This window comes from Neophocaena asiaeorientalis, unplaced genomic scaffold (genome assembly GCF_003031525.2).
Source record: "Neophocaena asiaeorientalis asiaeorientalis breed wild unplaced genomic scaffold, Neophocaena_asiaeorientalis_V1.1 scaffold70, whole genome shotgun sequence".
Classification (NCBI taxonomy): Eukaryota; Metazoa; Chordata; class Mammalia; order Artiodactyla; family Phocoenidae; genus Neophocaena; species Neophocaena asiaeorientalis.
The window spans coordinates 12,455,809-12,476,432 of NW_020175410.1; the positions used below are offsets into that span (position 1 = coordinate 12,455,809).

Below are 20,624 nucleotides of genomic sequence, written 5' to 3' on the forward strand. Positions count from 1 at the left end.
TGTGCCATCAAGGAAGTCCCCAGAAACATATTGTAGAGGGGTAAAGTTACCAACCCTTGGGGAGGAAAGTGACTTGGATAATGAAAATGCCACCAGGCACTTAACTCCAGCAACTCGGGCAGGGACAATTATAATTTATCACCAGAAAGCATACTAAGATGCAGAATACATAATCATCTCATCAGGAAGCCGGGAACAGTGGCGAAACTCATTTGAATTAAGAACCAAAAAATGTTATTAGTCTCAAGGAAATTATAAGGTGTGAAACAATCAGTAAAACTGAGATAAATGCTAACAGCCCTTCCAGAGGTAATGTTAATTTAAGGGGGGGGCGATTCAAGTCTGTAACTATCAAAGGGTTAAAAAATGTACCACAACTTTAGGAGTAAGAATGGCTTGTTAGGGATGTATACATACTTGAAAGAGAATAAAATTTTCTACTTTGCTTTCTTTCAGAGGGCTATGTATTTTCATATCACCACTATAAAAATCAAATTATTTCCGTTTGCTGAGAGCCTAAAAGTACCTCACCCAGGGTCTAAGCTTCATTCAGTGCACAGCGTTTAGATTTTCTCTGCTATAGGCAAATTTTCTTTTGTTTTTAAGGGACTCTGTGTTATGTATAGACCACACTATGCTCTTTTTTAGACTGAACTGGGAGCTACGCTAAAAATGTAGTATCTGGCACACTTTAATAGCACTGGATCCTTTTCAACCATTTTCACGTGTGCTTTTGCAGGAGACTAGCCCTGGGTAGGGGAAGAAAGAGCAGTCCTTTTTGTCCCATGCATTCTCCAGGAAGAATTTCTTAATAAATGCCTCACCCCACAGGGCTTGCAGCATCTCTCAATGGTCCAGCCTAGCACTAGGTGAGCATCCGTGGGCACAGCGTGGACAAACCAGCTCCCTTTCCTTTCTCTCCTCAGTGCAGACAAGCCAGGATGTAACTTCCAAAATGAATCATTCTTCAAAACAACAAAAATAAGCAAAGGAACTTTTCCTCAGCTTCTGCTAAGGTGCTCAGTCCTTCCGAGGAAGCTAAGGCTGCGTTGGGGTGAGGCCCTCACTTCATCCGGCGACTAGCACCACGCCCGGCAGACCCTGCCTAGCCCTCGCCCGCACCATGGCCTCCATCTCGGAGCTCACCTGCATCTACTCGGCCCTCATCCTACACGATGATGAGGTGACGGTCACGGAGGATAAGATCAATGCCCTCATTAAAGCAGCCGGTGTAAATGTTGAACCTTTCTGGCCAGGCTTGTTTGCAAAGGCTTTGGCCAATGTCAACATAGGGAGCCTCATCTGCAATGTGGGGGCAGGTGGACCTGCCCCAGCAGCTGGTGCTACACCAGCAGGAGGTCCTGCCCCCTCCACTACTGCTGACCCAGCTGAGGAGAAGAAAGTGGAAGCAAAGAAAGAAGAATCTGAAGAGTCTGAGGATGACATGCGCTTTGGTCTTTTTGACTAAACCTTTAGTAGCACGTTCAATAAAAAGCTGAGTTCTTTAAAAATAATAATAATAAGCAAAGGAAATGCAAAACTATAAAGATAAATGATATTAGTATAAAGTGGAAGTGTCCAATCTAGGACATCTGAAGCCTGCAAAGAAACAATGGTGGCAAAGGAGAAAAAACATAAGAGTTAAGCTAACTCATCTTGCTATAAAGTCTTTTGCTATAAAGGTTTTTTTGGTCTTACACTGGTTATTTGTGCTTAGATATGGTATGTATACTGAAGACCCTCCATTTTTGTTATAATGTGTTTTTGTTTTATTGAATTTTTAAATTTAATTTATTTTTTGTACAGCAGGTTATTAGTTATGTTTTATACATATTAGTTTATACAAGTCAATCCCAGTCCTCAATTCATCCCACCACCTCCCCTCCCCACTTTCCCCTCTTGGTGTCCATACACTTGTTCTCTACATCTGTGTCTCTATTTCTGCCTTGCAAACTGGTTAATCTGTACCACTTTTCTAGATTCCACATATATGCGTTAATATACGATATTTGTTTTTCTCTTCTGACTTACTTCACTCTGTATGACAGTCTCTAGGTCCATCCACGTCTCTACAAATGACCCAGTTTTGTTCCTTTTTATGGCTGAGTAATATTCCATTGTATATATGTACCACATCTTCTTTATCCATTTGTCTGTCGATGAGCATTTACGTTGCTTCCATGACCTGGCTATTGTAAATAGTGCTGCAGTGAACATTGGGGTGCATGTGTCTGTTTCAGTTATGGTTGGCATATATGCCCAGTAGTGGGATTGCCAGATCATATGGTATTTCTATTTTTAGTTTCTTAAGGAACCTCCATACAGTAGTTCTCCATAGTGGCTGTATCAATCTACATTCCCACCAACAGTGCAAGAGGGTTCCCTTTTCTCCACACCCTCTCCAGCATTTGTTGTCTGTAGATTTTCTGATGATGCCCATTCTGACTGGTGTGAGGTGATACCTCACTGTAGTTTTGATTTGCATTTCTCTAATAATTAGTGATGTTGAGCAGCTTTTCATGTGCCTCTTGGCCATCTGTATGTCTTCTTTGGAGAAATGTCTATTTAGGTCTTCTGCCCATTTTTTGATTGGGTTGTTTTTTTTTTAATATTGAGCTGCACAAGCTGTTTATATATTTTGAAGATTAAGCCTTTGTCTGTTGATTCGTTTGCAAATATTTTCTCCCATTCTGAGTATTGTCTTTTTGTTTTATTTATAGTTTCCTTTCCTGGTAATGTGTTTGTTTTAATGTGTAAAATGTGATTAGTAACTCCTACTTTATAGGGCTGTTGTAAGAATTATAATTTGTGAGCAAATGTGAGGCATTTTTTAACCTATTGAAGCAATTTTGATCAAGAACACCATGTTATACACTGTTACAGTTGGCACTGCCTTGCAGGGATGTGGAATGCCCCTATTGTTAGTTCAGGGCTCCTGAATCGATTCAGTCACAATACTATCTGTGACATCTCCAGTGAGTGCTGCTTTGTGTCCGAGAATCTGGCCATGACTCACACGTAATAAATTAAAAAAACAAAATGTTTTACCTGGTCCAACAGCCCTATGCCTTTTAAAGGCACACTCTCCCTCAAGATCTTGCCCCTCCCATCTCTATCCAATTTTCTATTTCTCTCTTAAGTGAGATTTTCGTGTTTGTTTCATTTGGATAGCACTGATGTCAGGCTCCTATAACCCACTGAAGCCAGCCAGTCCCTCCCTGGTTTAAGTATCTCAATTCTAGACACAACTCCTTTCCCCTTTCCTATTCTTCCCATAAGGGGGGTGTTCTTGTCAAATGAGTGTAGTTTCCCAATATCTCAAGCATTTAAAAATAATCCTATATATGCATATATTATACGCAAAAATTCACGCCATCGTATTGCCTGAGATCCATCCTGTGAACACAGCCAGGCATGTTAGGTCCCACAAGTCACCACCGCGGCCAATGCAAAGCCTCATTAAGGGCGTAAAGAAGGACTGAGAGAGACAACCCTCACCCTCTCCACTGGGAAGCAGGGTTAAGTCAGAGAGTAGAGCGGGAGAGCCAGGAAAAAGCCTCCTCCTGCAGTCTGGGCCTTGCATCAAATATGAGGCAGTGATGGTCTATCCCAGAGGGAGGGGCAGGAGAGCTGAGAGGGACCCACAACGAGATGCAGGAAACTTAAGACCTTTTGTGTCAGAGTGTGAGGAGAACTGACCAAAATTCTCCAACACTCCATACCCCACACTACGTCTTTTACGCACAATGACCAGCATTCAATAAAAAAATATTACACGATGCATGAAAAAGCAAGAAAACACCTTGTCAAGAATCAACAGTCAATAGATGAAAACCCAGGCACGGAACAGGTGTAAAATGATCAGACTGGGACTTTAAAGTAACCATTCCTATGGGCCAGCAGCAGCAGCTTAGGATCGATGGCCCTCTCGTCACTCGAGCAGCGGTTCTCAAAGGGCGCCTGGAAGATTAGCAGCAGCAGTAGCTCCAGGGAACTTAGGGGAAATGCAAATTTGGGGCCTCACGCTATACCCACAGAATCTTGGAAGGGGGCTCAGCAATTTGGGGTTTAACAAGCCTGCCAGGTGATTGTGGTACATGCTAAAACTTAAGAACCACTATACCAAAAAAATGGAATTCACTACCGTGAATAAAGATAACATAAGGTTCGGCTATCTCCACTCGTTAATGCCATTAAATATGCAGAATGAAATAATAGCAATGCAACATGGACATTTTCAGAAAACGAAGGAAAGTGGAACAGTTTTGAACTCATTTCAGGAGATCAGCCTAAGCCTGATACCGACCTGAGAGAAACATTATAGGAGAAGAAAACTATAGACCAATATCCCTCATGAACTCATACATTCAAAACGTTAGCAAAATATTAGATAATTTAATCCAACAGCATATAAAAAAGATAATACATCATGACCAATGAGATTTATCCCAGGAATGCTAAGTTGGATTGACAATAGAAAATCAACCGTGCATATTAACAAAATGAAAGAGAAATGTTATATGATCCATTTAATAGATGCAGACAAAGCATCTGACAAAAATTTATACCCATTAATGTTAAGGATTTCCCATCAAAGTAGGAGTAGAAGAGAAATCATAAATTTAATCAAAGGAGTCTACAAAAAACCAATGCTAACTTCCTACTCAATTGTGGAACATTAGTCATAAAGCTTCTGGAACAGTGCTTGGTACAAAGCAAGCACTACAAAAGAGTTTACAAAAATAAATAATTACACAGGTCTCTATTTTGCCTTGCCAGAAATGCTACAAGTAACTACATGTTATGAAAATTTATGATATAATGTTAACTTTTATCCTGCCAAAAATTAGATGTTCAGTAGATGTTCTTTTTTTGTTGTTGTTCTTGGATCCCTACATTTTTTTAAATTCTCATTATATTTGGTTTTGAAATTTAATCATGTTCTAAACACTTTAGTACAGGAAAAGAGATTTTTTTGGTCATAAAATTATTTTTAAACATTATTACTCTTTTCTTCCTTTCTAAAGAATGGATAATGCCTTCCTATTTTCACTGACTGAAAAGCTTTACAGCAAAAATACAAGTTTCTGATGGTGTGACTATGTGCGTTTCTGAGAGAGAGTGAGCCTGTACGTATTTTATGTGTTCTGCACGTCAGGGTTCCTTTCATCTTTTCCTGGTTTACGTGTCCACCTGAAAGCAGCTGGGACTTTACTTGCAGCATCAGATATCACTAAAGCACATGCATGTAGTGGTGGCACAGTAGTTCCAACTGGACCTTAGTGTCCCATAATGTTTCCCAATACAGACATTAAAAATCAAAAACCAATTTAAAGAAGTGCAATATCTCTCTGCTTCTCTTTAGGTGCCAGAAGGGTAAGAGGTTTTCTTTCTTAAGAGGTTATCTTAAGAGTTATGAATTACTCCTAACTCCTATTTCACACTCACTGAACTTCAGTTCTCTCATCAGAAGGAAAAAGAAACCCACCTTTATCCATAATAATTTATATCCTCACTACAGCCCTGTGATATGATACTAATATTACCCCCATTTTATGGATAAGCAGACTGAGTCAACGTGAGACTAGGCAATTTAAAGTGCCGTCGCTAGTAAGTGGTAAAGTTTTGAACCCAGGTAGACTGACTCCAGACTTCTAGCTCTTCAACAACTCATGTACTGCCACTCAAATTGAAATCGCTTGCTTAAAGTCTTTATTAAATCATAGGTTTCACAAAGCCACCAACTATTTACCTGGCTCCCAGGGCATAGAATAGATACCTAAGAAATAGATGAATGAATGAACCATATCATGTAGCTACTCTTATCCCTGATTTACAAATGAGGAGACTGAGATTAAAGAAGCCAAAATAGTCTTCTCAAAATCAAGCAAATGCAGAGTACATCCAGGATTGGAATCTAAACCACTCTGACTCCAAATCCTTTCCTCATTCCCTTTATAGCACAGCACACTAACTCTTCTTTAGAACTCTGGAAACCTCCTGATAATTAGCTGACAGCAAAAAAGCACTGGGGAGAATTTGTCCTTTTGAGGGGTTGTATATTACATCACTTTTGTCATGAGGCCTTTATAAAAGAAGGCAATCAACATCACCTGCTGGTGACGGCAGCGGCCTTGAGGTGCCTGATGATGACGATGATGATTCCTATGATGAAGAATTAGTAATGGGACGGGGGGGAGAGAGCAAACCCCTAGGACATAATATTTTTAACCTCAATGAGTCCATTAGGCATTATGTACACAAACTTTGATATGTTCCGTAAAATAGATCTGCTACTTTAATGGTCAGACATTATCTGGGCAAGTGATAAATTCATTTAATTCAGTAATAAAACAACAGATATTGACTCTGAACTGTCATTGACGTAGCACTACGGGACTTCCCTGGTGGCGCTGTGGTTAAGAATCCCCCTGCCGATGCATGGGACACGGGTTTGAGCCCCGGTCCGGGAAGATACCACGTGCCGTGGAGTGACTAAGCCCGTGCGCCACAACTACTGAGCCCACGTGCCACAACTACTGAAGCCTGCATGCCGAGAGCCCGTGCTCCACAACAAGATAAACTACCAAAATGAGAAGCCCACACACCGCGACTAAGAGTAGCCCCCACTCACCGCAACTAGAGAAAGCCCGTGAGCAGCAACGAAGACCCAATGCAGCCAAAAATAAATAAATAAATTTTTAAAAAAAGAAATAGCATGCACAATCTAGTTTACAGTTGTTTATTTTTAAGAAATTTTAAACTTTTCACTAACCACTTTGACACTACATGAAATATCCTTAATACGAAAAAGGGTAAAATAAATTTAAGATAGGCTGGACTGAAAGATATCAGTACAATCATAATAAAATATATAAAGGAAGTAAATCAGATTTACTTGTATTCTTTATGGATTCAGAGGTAAAAATGAAAATTCATATTTTAGCAGATAGCTAATTATTAGTCTAATAAGAAGAGCATTCATGTCACCAGCAGCAAAGTCAAAAAGACATTCTCTTAATGGTGATGTTCAATGTAGTTCTTTCCTGTTACGTCCAATTGTTTTCTTCTTAAAGAAGGAAACTAAAAAGAATTGGAAAAGCAGTTACCATTCAGAGTCAGCTGCAGGCATAGCCACAGGGTCTATGCACGTAAGTAATGGTCTGATGCTGTCCAGACAGGCTGATGACTCATTCCCAGACTTGCTCTCTAGATAGAATCGTAATTACCGGAAAATTTCACAACTTTCGGCCTCATGTTGTGAAGACTAAGAAATCCCGCAAGTATGTTTAATGAACAAATAAAACATTTGCTTTGCTAGTTTGAGTGATTCAGTCTAATGCTTCAATCTTCTGATCAGTAAAAGACTAAAATACCTTCCACTAACTCTTAAAGTAGCAAGAAAAGGAAGTGGCATCAGTAAGACGTGTGCTGACAAAATAAGCTGTGACTCAAGGCCAAACTAAAGTATATTGTCCTTACTTTCTCTTCTTTCCTTCCTTGCTTCATTTATTCACTCATTCAACAAATATTTACTGAGCACCTATCATGAGCAAGGTCAAGTGTGTGGCTATGTCTACTGTGCTCTCAGCACACATCAGGAAGCTAGGACACCATACTGAAATATGGTGGTACATGGTGGATGACGTTATTCTTTCCACTTATGTTTAGCCTATCAACAACTGTGATTAAGTGGGGTTGCTTGAAGAGAGCTTCTAGCTGGGTAATCAGATAAGATATCCGAGACCCTTCTTGCCTCTCCTCAGGACCAGCAATCCATTTACAACTCCTTTTTAAAAAATATACTAGCCTCCTGTTTCTCTTTGTTTTCCTCTTAACTAGAATGGAGATATTCCATTATCCAACATTTCAATAATATATTTATGTCCTCATATTTTGATCTCATGGGTCTTGCAAAATACCAGTCTTGGATAAACCCACTTATTGATTCTCTACTTGCTTATATTCATTGTTGGCATTCTAATAACTTTTTTTCCCCCCATATAATTCTGCAGTCACATTACTCAGCAGTGACTATTTTAAACCTTTTCCATTTTCCTGGAGCTTCCATCCCTGCTACTTTCCACATTGTCCTTGGTGTCAGTAGTTCATACTACCTAGTCTCTCAGAGGGAAAGGAGGTGCCATCAGGTAACATTTCCTCCATCTCTAAATCACCAAACATTCCTTCTCTCTTCACCCATCTCCACTCTCTCTTTTGGCAAGAGAGGAGATGGTCCTCCTCCCTGTAAAATTCAAAATCTCCCAGCTGTGACTGAGAGGCTACCCTCTCCCACCTTCCCAGGAACTTTACACAATCAAAAATTTTTTTCTCTGCAATAGTTTCTAATTTTCCCTTAAGCCTGAATATTTTCAATTGCTTTTAAGCTCTCTCAAGCCTCTCTCAGAGAAAAAAACTAAAACTCTTACCTAATCACTCATTCCCCTTCAGCTACAACAGACTCGTCAACAACATTGTGCATATTTTGCTGTTTCCAATTCTCATTTCATCATCACCAGTCAGCACTCTAATTTGGCTTGAACGCCCACCACTTCCACCAAAACAGCTTTCATCAAGGTCCCTAGTGACCTCCGTGTTACTAAATGGAATTTTTTTTTTAGGTTTTCATCTTATTTGATTTCTCAGTAGCATCTGACGATGTTGAATATATCTCCTTCTTAAGACACTTTCTTCTCCTGGCTTTTCCCCTATGTTTGGCCATAGTTTCTTGGTGTCCTTTACACGCTCTATCTCTTCTACCCTGGAAGTAATTCTTGGCTTTCCTCCGGACCAAACCTAGGCTCTTTTCTGCTTTCATGCTTCCCCCTAAGCAATTCCATGGTTTAGTTACCATCCATATGTCTAGATTGGACGTAAATCTCATGTACCTCCTAAGATGTCTCCCAACTGCCTCCTTATTTTTTCTTGGTCAGCATTCCACCTAGACTCAACTACACCTCTACTTCAAGTTGAATATGGAGGTTAACTTGGGTGTTAAAGGTTGAGGAGAATTTTACCAGGTGGAATACAGAAGTAGAGGAAATTATTCCAGATATTGAAAATGGCAAAACAAAGGCATAAATTCTTAAGAAAAGATCAAGGTGAATTTTGAAATTGGCAAGTAACCTGCTTGACATGAGCACAAGCTTTAAAAATAGGGTCACAGAGGCACTGGGCTGTCAGATAAGGAGCCCAGGCCCCACTCAAAAGATAAGAGTATTCCCATGATGGTTTTCAGTGAGGGTCATATGGTATCAAAACAGTGGTTAAGATGACAAACCTCAGGGCCTTATGCAGGGTGGCTTTAGGGAAAGAGACTGTAGAAGCTGGAACATGAAATTGGGATATAACTATTTTAGGTTTCCTGTTTGGGGGTGATAAAGGCCTCAATCAAGATGACAATGACAGGGCTTCCCTGGTGGTGCAGTGGCTAAGAATCTGCCTGTCAATGCAGGGGACACGGGTTCGAGCTCTGGCCCAGGAAGATCCCACATGCCGTGGAGCAACTAAGCCCATGCGCCACAACTACTGAGCCTGCACTCTAGAGCCTGCAAGCCACAACTACCGAGCCCATGCACCACAACTACTGAAGCCCTTGCGCCCAGAGCCTGTGCTCCACAACAAGAGAAGCCACGACAATGAGAAGCCCACGCACCGCAACGAAGAGTAGCCCCCGCTCACCGCAACTAAAGAAAGCCCACGCACAGCAACGAAGACCCAACACAGCCAAAAATAAATAAATAAATAAGTAAATAAATGAATTTATTTATTAAAAAAAAAGCTGACAATGACAACTGGAAGAATGGGCCCAGAAAACATACTGAAAGACAGCAACAAAATGTGATATGCGGGACATGCAGCAGATGAAAATTCAGGCTGAAAACTCTCCTGAAGGTTGAAAGTAATCACAAAAAGGGAGTCACTATTTAACGCTTAGAAGGCGATTTGAAAACACGGATCTAGCATCTTGGAAAGAGGCCTGGGGTGTTCTTATTAATTTAAAAGTCACACACCAAGAGATGGGAGCTGAAAATTTCACAGCTGAGTTTTCCAAAGAGAAGCATAAGTAGAGAAATGGAAGAGAAGAAAGTCAAGGCTAAAATCTTGGGAGGTATATAAAACGTTAAGGAAGGAAGGAAACAAACAAATAAAAGACAAGCAAAGATGAATGTAATTTGTGCAGGGCCAGAGAAGCCAAGGAAAGGAAGCACGTCAAGAATGCTTCTGAGGAGCCACAGGGAGAGGAAAGGACATGGCAAATTCCCTTGCAAGGGATTAGGAAGAGATTGATGAAAGCAGCTCAGTCTTTGAACAATGTTGTGGTTAAAGGAAGAAAAAAGTTACAAGATACTAGTCTAAGGAGAGAGTCAAACTGGGGAAAATTTATGTTTTTGCTTGCTTGCTTTAGGCTAAGGAAAACCTGACAGCACATTTATACAGTGTGGAGGGGCAATTATTGGAGAGGTTTTGGCAAAAATAGCTCAGTTGTGAGGACCTGAGAATGAGGTACTCAGGAGTCTGGATGAGATAAAGTTTTAGGGCACTGTTGGAAAAGAAAGATAAGGGAAGAATCAGATCACCTGCAGTTATTCATCTCCTAAAATGGCCACGTACAAAACAGAAAAGAGGGGCTGCCAAGATAGTTTTTTAATATTTCTTTTGAAAAGTGATTAATGAGTTTTGCCCAAACAATTGTTGTATCTGTTATGTTTAGAAAAGTTTGACCCTGGGAAAGCAAATAGATTTAATCTGTCACATCAATTCCAATTGATTAGTAAACCTGCAGTGCTATTGGAAAGGATTATGAAACCTGTTCTAGCTCAGCAGGAGAGTGTCCTGTGATTGATTAGCAATGCCTACTTTGGGCCAAGCACAGAGGGTTGATATATTTGCTAACTCTGGAACCATAACTATTATTTAGTCTAATCTTCTGGTGTACAGATCAGAAGCAAGACAGCATTTAGATATTCATCACAGGTTTATAGGAAAGTAGAAATGTTAGGCAAAGTCATCCACTTTAAGATTCCTTAGCTGAAAGATGTGGACTTTGGAACCCAGGTTTTGAAACCTGCAAAATTCAAGCAGAAATACCAGACCTCACTCATTTTTCTAAACTGTTTCAGATTTCAAGTCTGTTTCTTCCTCCCAAATTCATCTGGGATTGGCTTGTAACACATTTGAACTTTACATTTAAAAAATATACATACAACCAAAATTTGCACCACCATCCAAGATTGGTTGTCTGATATTCTTTTCAGTAGAAAGAATACTATTCTGGATCAAAAAGCTTTCAAGAGGTACTCTTTTCAGTGGGATGAAGCAAGAGAGGATGGCAGAGAGGGAGGAGAGCAGCAGCATCTCTGTGTAGAGGGAGGTCTCTGCAGATGAGGCAGGGCTGGTGGAATCACCATGACAAAACACCTTCTATAGTGCCAGCCCCTATCATGTAAATATTGGTCAGGGGCCCTGGGAAGAAGGCAGGGAGGGTATGGTTGGGACAGCACAGTTCTGTTCATTTGCTTCAATGTCTCAATTTAACTGGAGGTAGAAGTTAGCTACAGGAAAGAAAATCAGAAGGTCCATCATTTTAGTAAAGATATGTTACTAAGAATATAAATATTGATATATTTCTTGAGTATAGTTAACTTTTTGGTTAGCACTGTTGAAACTAAGCTCTATACTTAATAGTTGCATTCTTGTTTTCTATACTTGTGTTATAAAATTCCTCTGCTATTATGTAGTATATTGTTCGTGTGAAGCTGTTTTTAAAGGAAACACAGTTCTGTCTTGATAAATATCAGGAAACTACCAGATGTTTCCTACTGTCTAAGCCAAACCAGCCAACAGTATGAGCATGCTGTCCCTGACACAGTCATGAACTGTACAGCACCCACGGCCTCCCCTGTAATACAGAGTTCAATGCTCTGGCACACAGCAAAATGTGCAATTCAAATAGAAAACAAAATGAAACAAAAACAAGAGGAACATCATTCTAATGGTATTTTACCTTTCTTACCTAAAAAATGCTATTTTTTTCTACTCAAATTCTTAATCCATAGAAGAATAGACTTGCTTTCTAATATCTTCCAAAAATAGAACAGAATTTACAGTTTTTCTCTTCTGAAAGTGGAGAGTTATTTAAGAGATTAGAGAGAGAAAAAGCTAACTTGTTCTTTAAGAATAATATATTAAGAAAGGCTAGTTGTTAAGCAAGTTTCTTATTTTAATAACCCAGGCTGAACCCTTGCTCAGCCTGCATTCTAGCCTTGGGGCTCCCTGGACAGGGGAGAGATAGGGAGGGAATACAGGGTTTCAGACAGAGTAAATGGCATATGTAATGACTGGGAGACAGAAAAGCTTAAGGCTTACTTAGCTATCAGCCATCGGTCCCCTGGATAGGTATATACAGAAAAACAATGGGAGGAAAATATAACATGGTGGATTCAAAATGTGTGGTGTGGAACTTTGAAGCCAAGCTGAGTAGTTTCTACTTCTATCAGCAGATAATATAGGGCCATTGAAGGCTTTTGGAAAAGGAAGTGTATTATTGGATCACTAGTGAGATTCCTCATGAAGAGGCGTAGAGAGAGAGGTGTGAAAGGCAGGGGTCATGGCATGTCTGTGTATAAGAGCCTGGAAAGAGTTGCTAATAAAGAAGCTGGAAAAGCTCCAAGAGGCAGAGGCAGCTGGAGGAGCATGACGGGTGAGATTTCAAGATCAAAGGAGAAAAGGACTTTGAGTGTAAAGCAGATTCCAATGATAGAGAAGGTCACGAGGGATGAGAATTTAAATGCCCTGGATTTGGCAGTTGGAAAGGCATGTGGAGATACAAGCAGCTCATGCAGCTCAATATCAAAAAAACAAACAACCCAATCAAAAAATGGGCAGAAGACCTAAATAGACATTTCTCTAAAGAAGACATACAGATTGCCAACACACACATGAAAGAATGCTCAACATCACTAATCATTAGAGAAATGCAAATCAAAACTACAATGAGGTATCACCTCACACCAGTCAGAATGGCCATCATCAAAAAATCTACAAACAATAAATGCTGGAGAGGGTGTGGAGAAAAGGGGACCCTCTTGCACTTTTGGTGGGAATGTAAATTGATACAGCCACTATGGAGAACAGTATAGAGGTTCCTTAAAAAACTAAAAACAGAACTACCACATGACCCAGCAATCCCACTACTGGGCATATACCCTGAGAAAACCATAATTCAAAAAGAGTCATGTACCACAATGTTCATTGCAGCTCTATTTACAATAGCCAGGACATGGAAGCAACCTAAGTGTCCATCATCGGATGAATGGATAAAGAAGATATGGCACATATATACAATGGAATATTACTCAGCCATAAAAAGAAACGAAATTGAGTTATTTGTAGTGAGGTGGATGGACCTAGAGTCTGTCATACAGAGTGAAGTAAGTCAGAAAGAGAAAGACAAATACCGTATGCTAACACATATATATTGAATCTAAAAAAAAAAAAAAGAAACAATGGTTATGAAGAACCTAGGGGCAGGACAGGAATAAAGATGTAGACATAGAGAATGGACTTAAGGACACGGGGGGCGGGGAGGGTAAGCTGGGATGAAGTGAGAGTGGCATGGACTAATATATACTACCAAATGTAAAACAGCTAGCTAGTGGGAAGCAGCCACATAGCACAGGGAGATCAGCTCAGTGCTTTGTGACCACCTAGAGGGGTAGGATAGAGAGGGTGGGAGGGAGACACAAAAGGGAGGAGATATGGGGATATATGTATACCTGATTCACTTTGTTATAAAGCAGAAGCTAACACACCATTGTAAAGCAATTATACTCCAATAAAGATGTTAAAAAAAAAGGGACATATGTATATGTATAGCTGATTCACTTTGTTATAAAGCAGAAACTAACACACCATTGTAAAGCAATTATACTCCAATAAAGATGTTTAAAAAAAAAAAGATAACCAACAAGTACCTGTTAAAAAAAAGTGAATTGGAAAGGAATGACCTTCTATGCAACATTTCAGGTATCCAGTTAAACATGTGATTCATTATGGTCTACCTAGAGTAAAAGTCACAGGTGAGCCTGGAGGATAGGAGTTGAGTTTATACCTTTCTTCTGATTTGAATTGAGAAAGCGTAAGATTTGTCTAGTGCCTAGAGAAGGTTCAATGCCTGGCAGTTTTGATTCGACATAGGGAAGTTGTTTCATCTTGAATTTTCAGAACAAGTATGTGTATAGAAGAGAAGACTTTGGGCTTATCAAAGTATTTTTTCTTTCACTTTTCACAAGTTGCACTTATTTTCATAAAACAGAAACATATTTCAAAAAAAAAGAAAGTCATGTGGAGAAAGTGGTTAGTGAGAATGGAAATGAAATTGCAAGATTTCAAAGATTACTCAAAGAATGAGTAACTGGTAAGGAATGGAGTCAGGCAAATGATACAGGCAATGCTCTAAAAAGTGGGAAATTGAATAAAAGCAGGGAGAGTATTGCTCTGACAGGAAGCAGGAACAAGGGCAAGTTTCTCCTCTTAGTAAAGTTTTACTATTATGATTGTTGTTAATCAATTTGGGTAGAGAATCCAAGTCACACTTTTAGGCAGAAAAGAAGAAACCCATCAGGGGAGAGAAAGAAAAATCTAAGATATGGCATACTTTATAGACTTAGGTCCTAGGAGATCCAGGGATAACAGAGCTCAAGAAGATAGGCTTAGCAAAAAAGGGGAAATATTTGCTTCTCCATCAGAAAAGAAAGGGATCAAGAAGGATGAATCTGACACATTCTCATGCAGAAAGGAGAAAAAGTAGGGGAGTGTACATCTGCTATTCTCAAACTCTCCTCCTGAATAAGATGGTAGGACATTTGCCAGCAAGATGGTCAGTTGAGATAAGGCTGGACTCTTGAAGAAAAGACAGAAAGTTGGCAACCGATGTAGTGGAGAATCCAGGCGAGAAGTAAAAGAACCCCACTGCCGCAAAGGGCTTTGCCAAAATTAGTCAGGGTTTCTCCACACCTCGTCATCATCCGGGAAACTGGATAGCAAGGCTTGGAGAGAAATATGGTGGAAAGACAGTACCAGAGATACCTGATACTTCACTTGAGATTGTTTCTTCTTTTATCTTATAAACTCCTCTTCACTCAAGTCATGGATAATATTTGCTACATACAGAAATGTCCTGGGAGGGCTTCCCTGGTGGCGCAGTGGTTGAGAGTCCACCTGCCGATGCAGGGGACACGGGTTCGGGTCCCCGTCCAGGAGGATCCCACATGCCGCGGAGCGGCTGGGCCCGTGAGCCATGACCGCGGAGCCTGCGCATCCAGAGCCTGTGCTCTGCAAGGGGAGAGGCCACAACGGTGAGAGGCCTGTGTACCGCAAAAAAAAAAAAAAAGAAAAAAAAGAAATGCCCTGGGAGAAATGTTTTGGGGAAATGAAGAAAAGACTCAGAGAAGAGAATATTGGCCCAAAGTGGAATGTGAGGGAGCTGGAGGGATAATTGGGTAGAACGCAGAACCAGAGGTGACTTGAGAAAGTAAGCCTCGGGAATTCACATACATGGGGATCGACTTCCCACGGGGCCTACAACAGGAGGGCTGAGTGATTTTTGTCCAACTCTTAAAGGACGGTATGAAATTATCTGATGTCAGAGTAATACAAGTATGATGCTTAAAATGGGTGACTACCTGGGCCCGGCTGGATAGAGGCAAACAAGTTCAAAATGTGGGGAAAAAATATTGGGAAAAGTAGAGGGACTATAGAGGAGAAGGTGGATGAACAGCAAGATTTCTATAAGGGAGAGAAAGAAAGACGAAGGCCTGAAAAATTCACAAGTTTGGGATTGAAGGGGAAAGAATTTTAAGATAAGCCAGTGCTGGCAGAGATTACGTGAAAGAAAAGATGAAGGAAACAAAGTAGTGACTGCAATCCTGCAGCAAAAGAACAATACTGGCGTTCTGATATTTCAGTTGGTACTTTTTCACAAAGCAGCGCGTAGTTGCCATTACATTGTACATTCTGCCCCAGATGCTGCTGCGTCTGAAAGAGGGTCAGGGTTCAGGCCTGAAGTCTCTTTGACCTTGTGGCTTCCGTGATTGAGGAATAAGGTCCTGGTTTAAATAAATCATCTAAGAGCACCAGAGGTCAGCCCCCTGACAATGCAGCAGGCTTAGAGTAAGAAGAGAAGGAGAGTGAAGTGCATCAGTAATCAGCCTGAGAGACAGTCTGGGAGTTAGACAAGGTAATGACCTCCCACCCTTCATTGCTCTCTTCAACTCCTACAATCCCCCTGCCCCACTCCTCCTTCTTAGTGTCTCTCCCTGCACGTTTTTAAGAGCCTCTCATGGACCTCAGGAAGCATGGGACAAACTGTCTTTGGGGAACCCCAAACGACTAAAACATCAGATTCTCAACTCACTAGTAACCTGAGAAATTAGAATGAAGACAAAAACAATACCTTTTAGATAGCTTAAGAGGTATCACATATTTGCTATGTGATGGCAAAAAGAGTACATATCATAAAGAGTATACAGCACAAAAAATTTTCACAAAGTGAAAACAATTGTGTAATTAGGGACCTCAACCTATACCCAGCATTCCAGAAGCCTTCTTCCTGTCCCCCTTTCAGTCATGCCATACCCCTAACAGCAACAACAATCTTGACTTTTAACACCATGGATTGATTTTGCATTAAAAAGTACAGTGTTATTTTGTTCATATTTTTAATACTTTCTGGGCATAGTTCAAGATAGAAATTATTAATATCCCAAACTGGTAACATACCAACAAAAATACCAGTATTTGAATACCTTAAATGGCATGGCACAAAGTAGGCCTGTATAATGGAAGGGTATCATGGGCAATACTAGTATTGTTATCACTGGGGTTAAGGAGATTGAGAAATTCTAAGGTGGGAGTGTCAAAAGTCACCTCATCATCTTAGGTTGGCGGGAGACTAGGGGGAAGGGTGGAGGCAAGGTCTCTGATGTCATCAAGGAAGAAGCAAGGCTAGCAGGTGACTACACGCAGGGAGAGAGGATGGCAAAAGAGAGCAGCTTGAACTTCGAACGTGGGTGAGTGAAGGCAGTCCGGTGGTGGTCAGGAAATGGCAGTGGGGAGCCCTCGGCCCATGAAGGAAAACCGGTGAAAGGAGGAGAAGTCTCTGAGTGATTGTGATAATGGGGAAAGCCACGGGAAGGAAACAATTGAGAAGATGGGTCCGTTTGATTACCGCAGAATGGAAGGTAGGCAGGGCTCAGCAGAGGGCACACGGGACTGGGCTCCAAGCCTCCAACGCAGTGAAACAGTAACAGGGTCTAAACTGAAGGCAGACCTTTCATATGGATTATATAAGCAACCTCCCTGTCAAGGTAAAGAATCCTAACCGTTTTTTGGCTTATTGACACTTTTGAGATGAAAATAGTAGATTGTCTTACCAAAGGGGGTAGGAGGTGGGGGAAGCATATACAACAGCATTTTAAATTAAATTTTAGAAGGTTGATTAACTCCTAAAACTCATTCGCACATGCTTATGTATATTGCAAGTTATGACAGAGAGAGAGAGAGACAAGAGAAGGGAGAGGAGGAAAAGATGGAGAGGAAGAAAACCAATATGCCAACAACAATGTGGGAAACCAGGAAGATACATGGGATTCTAACCCAAGACCCTACATCTTTTATCTTCATTCATTATCAACCTGTGTTTATTAAGGGTTAACTGTGCCGTGTACTAAATACTGAAGATGTATATGATTCAGTTCTTTGTTATGTACATATCTACCAGGTAACTAGGTGGTTTCTTGTGAAGTAAAATCAGCATCTCTAGAGAATGGAATGTACAACATCCAAGGAAACAATACTGAGCAATGAGATTCAAGTGGAATCAGAGTCTCTGGCTTTGAGTGCTGGTTTCACCATTTAAAACCTGTATGGGGCTTCCCTGGTGGCACAGTGGTTGAGAGTCCGCCTGCTGATGCAGGGGACACGGGTTCGTGCCCCAGTCCGGGAAGATTCCACATGCCGCGGAGCGGCTGGGCCCATGAGCCATGGCCGCTGAGTCTGTGCGTCTGGAGCCTGTGCTCCACAACGGGAGAGGCCACAACAGTGAGAGGCTCGCGTACCACAAAAAAACCCAAAAAAACAAAAAACCTGTATGACCCTGGAAAATGTACCTAAGCTCTCCAAGCCATAGTTTTGTCACCGTAAAATGGGGCTAATCCTAGTACAAATGTTATAGGGCCCTTGTGAGGATTAAATGACTTAATGTGTAGCAAGCCCTTAGCATAAAGTCAGAAAAACTCAACAAATGTTAGCATTTGTTAGCAGAAATGACACAGGAATAGGAAGAAGCCTCTGAATAAGGAGACTTACAGAGCTGATACTCTCACCGTGGCCTTGCTACTACTTAGCTGTACAGCCCTTATAAATGTCATTAGCCCATGGTTTCCTCATCTGAGAATTTAGAAAGACACAGTCCACAAAACCTCCCTCACTTCTGATGCTAATTACAAGTTCAGGAGTCCCCAAGACCACCCTTAGAGTCAGTAATTTGCTAGAAGAACTCACAGAACTCACTGAAAGCTGTTACACTCACAGTTACAGTTCATTACAGCTAAAGAGACAGAGTAAAATCAGCCACGGAAAGTGATGCACGGGGCAGAGTCTAGGAAAGTTCCAGATTTCCAATTGCCTTCTCCCAGTGGAATCACGGCCAACACTGCTCTCTCAGAAACAGTGTGTGACATGCATTGGGTACTGCCAAGCAGGGAAACTCACCAAAGCCTTCATATGCAGAATCTTTGTTGGGGCTCCATGATCAACTGCCCCCATGGCTGGCCTGTTTCCAGCCTCTCCAGAGATCAAGCTGATACCACGTGACTCAAAGATTCCCCATAAGTCACACCATTAGACTGTCTGACATGGCCCAAAGTCCCCAGGTAAACAGACACTCTTATCAGGCAGGACATTCAGAGGGCTTAGAGATCACCCCCAGAGGTAGGTAGGGAAAGGCCAGACCTCTCTTTGGATGAGGTTAAATTCTTTATACTATCAAAAGCTGGACTTCCAGTTCTAACACTCTAGACCAGCAACCTTCAAAGTTTTGTTGACTGGAACCTACAAAAAGAAATGAATTTTACATGTTGATTTCAACATACACGTGTTTCATAAGACAAATACCCTTTTACTATATGGAATGTAAGCTGATATTCTAGTTTGTTTGAATTTATTTTATTAACAATATTGGTAACTTACCACTAAATTGACCACTAATGGGCCTTAACGTGCAGTTTGAAAGACAGTGATTCAGAGCAGGGCCCTGTGGGCCAAATACAGCCTGCTGCTTATTTTTATAAAAATAACATTGGAGTAGTTGCCACAGAGATAGTACTGCATGCGAAGGCTAAAATATTTACCACCTGGCCCTTTACAGAAAAAGTCTGACGACCCCTGATCTAGTGTAGTATTATGATTTGTGACCTCGGGAAAATACATTTATGATATTGCCTTATATCCGTTCCAATATATGACAAATTCATAAACTTACCCATTTTGTAGTTTGTACAAATACATGATAATAACACAAATATTAGATTCCAGGGGATAGTTCAAGCTCATGATTTTTGTGTTCTCAAATGTGTGATTGTGCTACTCGCTATTCAAAAAGCATCTGCAAACTCCTTCCCTTCTAGATAACCTGCACCCTTTTAACTACAGCAAAATATGAGAAGTTATGTGAGAAACATCTGGCACCATAAAAGACGTCAGAAGCCAGAGAAATACTGATCAGTATCAAAGAGAAGTTCAGCCTTCATAAGAGAAATGTACCAAGAAAAAAAATTCCAACACATACACCCAAAGAAATGTCAGTAGGGGTCCCTCTAAAGTCCACATTCAGACGAAATGTTCAGAAGAATTAAAACAAGAGCAAATTTGGGAGGAGAGGAGTACCCCCAATTCACTCTGGACATCTCTCTCATCTCAGCCCTCTAAGACTGAGTATTAGGAAGAGACGAGAAAAAAAATGCAGGCTTCCCCAGAGGGTGAGCTAGGAGTGGACTGAAATATTAGCAGGATTGGCTTTTGGCCTCACCAGACTGACTGACCAGTGTTGGGAACAGAAATAAAAGCTTGTGACTTCACGGGGTTTCACCCTATTGAAAATGAGCCCCTCTGCTTGAAGAGGTGATCAAGTCGCAGGGGTCCTTTCTACTCTAACCTAAGGTGCGAAAAGGACATAGTCAAAACCCGTAACCTTCCGCTTTCCAGAAATTGGTGTGTCTGTAAACAGATTTAGTAAAATTAATTTTCAAGAGGCTGCTCATTTTCTTCTTAGTGCCATTCAGCTTTGCCACACTAGCTGTGAAGGTTTGTCAAGTTACTGAAACTCTCAAATTCATTTTGATACAGATTTCTAATCTTCCCCTTCCCACCTTTTTAAATTACTGCCTGAGTCTGTGCCCTAAACATGCCCATGTTTTGCTTTTAGCACCAAAACCTTCTAGTTTATTCTATTGGAGCTGCTTTTCCCCTGTATCCCTAGGCTATTCCTGTTGGCTTCCACGGTCCTAAACTGAGACCAAGATCCTCACCCAATGATGCAGGTAGATGGTGAAATATCCCCAACT

General features: G+C 40.9%; 1 protein-coding gene across 2 annotated transcripts; it reads left to right on the forward strand.

Moving 5' to 3' along the window:
* The first annotated feature begins 1,052 nt into the window (after positions 1–1,052).
* LOC112414571 (60S acidic ribosomal protein P1-like) lies at positions 1,053–1,468 on the forward strand. Of its 2 annotated transcripts, XM_024767119.1 has the most exons (2): positions 1,053–1,194; positions 1,270–1,468. In XM_024767119.1, the coding sequence occupies exons 1-2, from the start codon at positions 1,124–1,126 to the stop codon at positions 1,466–1,468; spliced, it is 270 nt and encodes an 89-aa protein (XP_024622887.1). In that variant the 5' UTR covers positions 1,053–1,123. The 2 variants fall into 2 exon arrangements, with proteins under 2 accessions (XP_024622887.1, XP_024622885.1); XM_024767117.1 differs by having other exon boundaries at positions 1,053–1,468.
* Positions 1,469–20,624: the final 19,156 nt, after the last annotated feature.

Coding starts and splice junctions, on each gene's coding strand:
- LOC112414571 (XM_024767117.1), top strand. CDS start 1,124: ATGGCCTCCATCTCGGAGCTCACCTGCATCTACTCGGCCCTCATCCTA.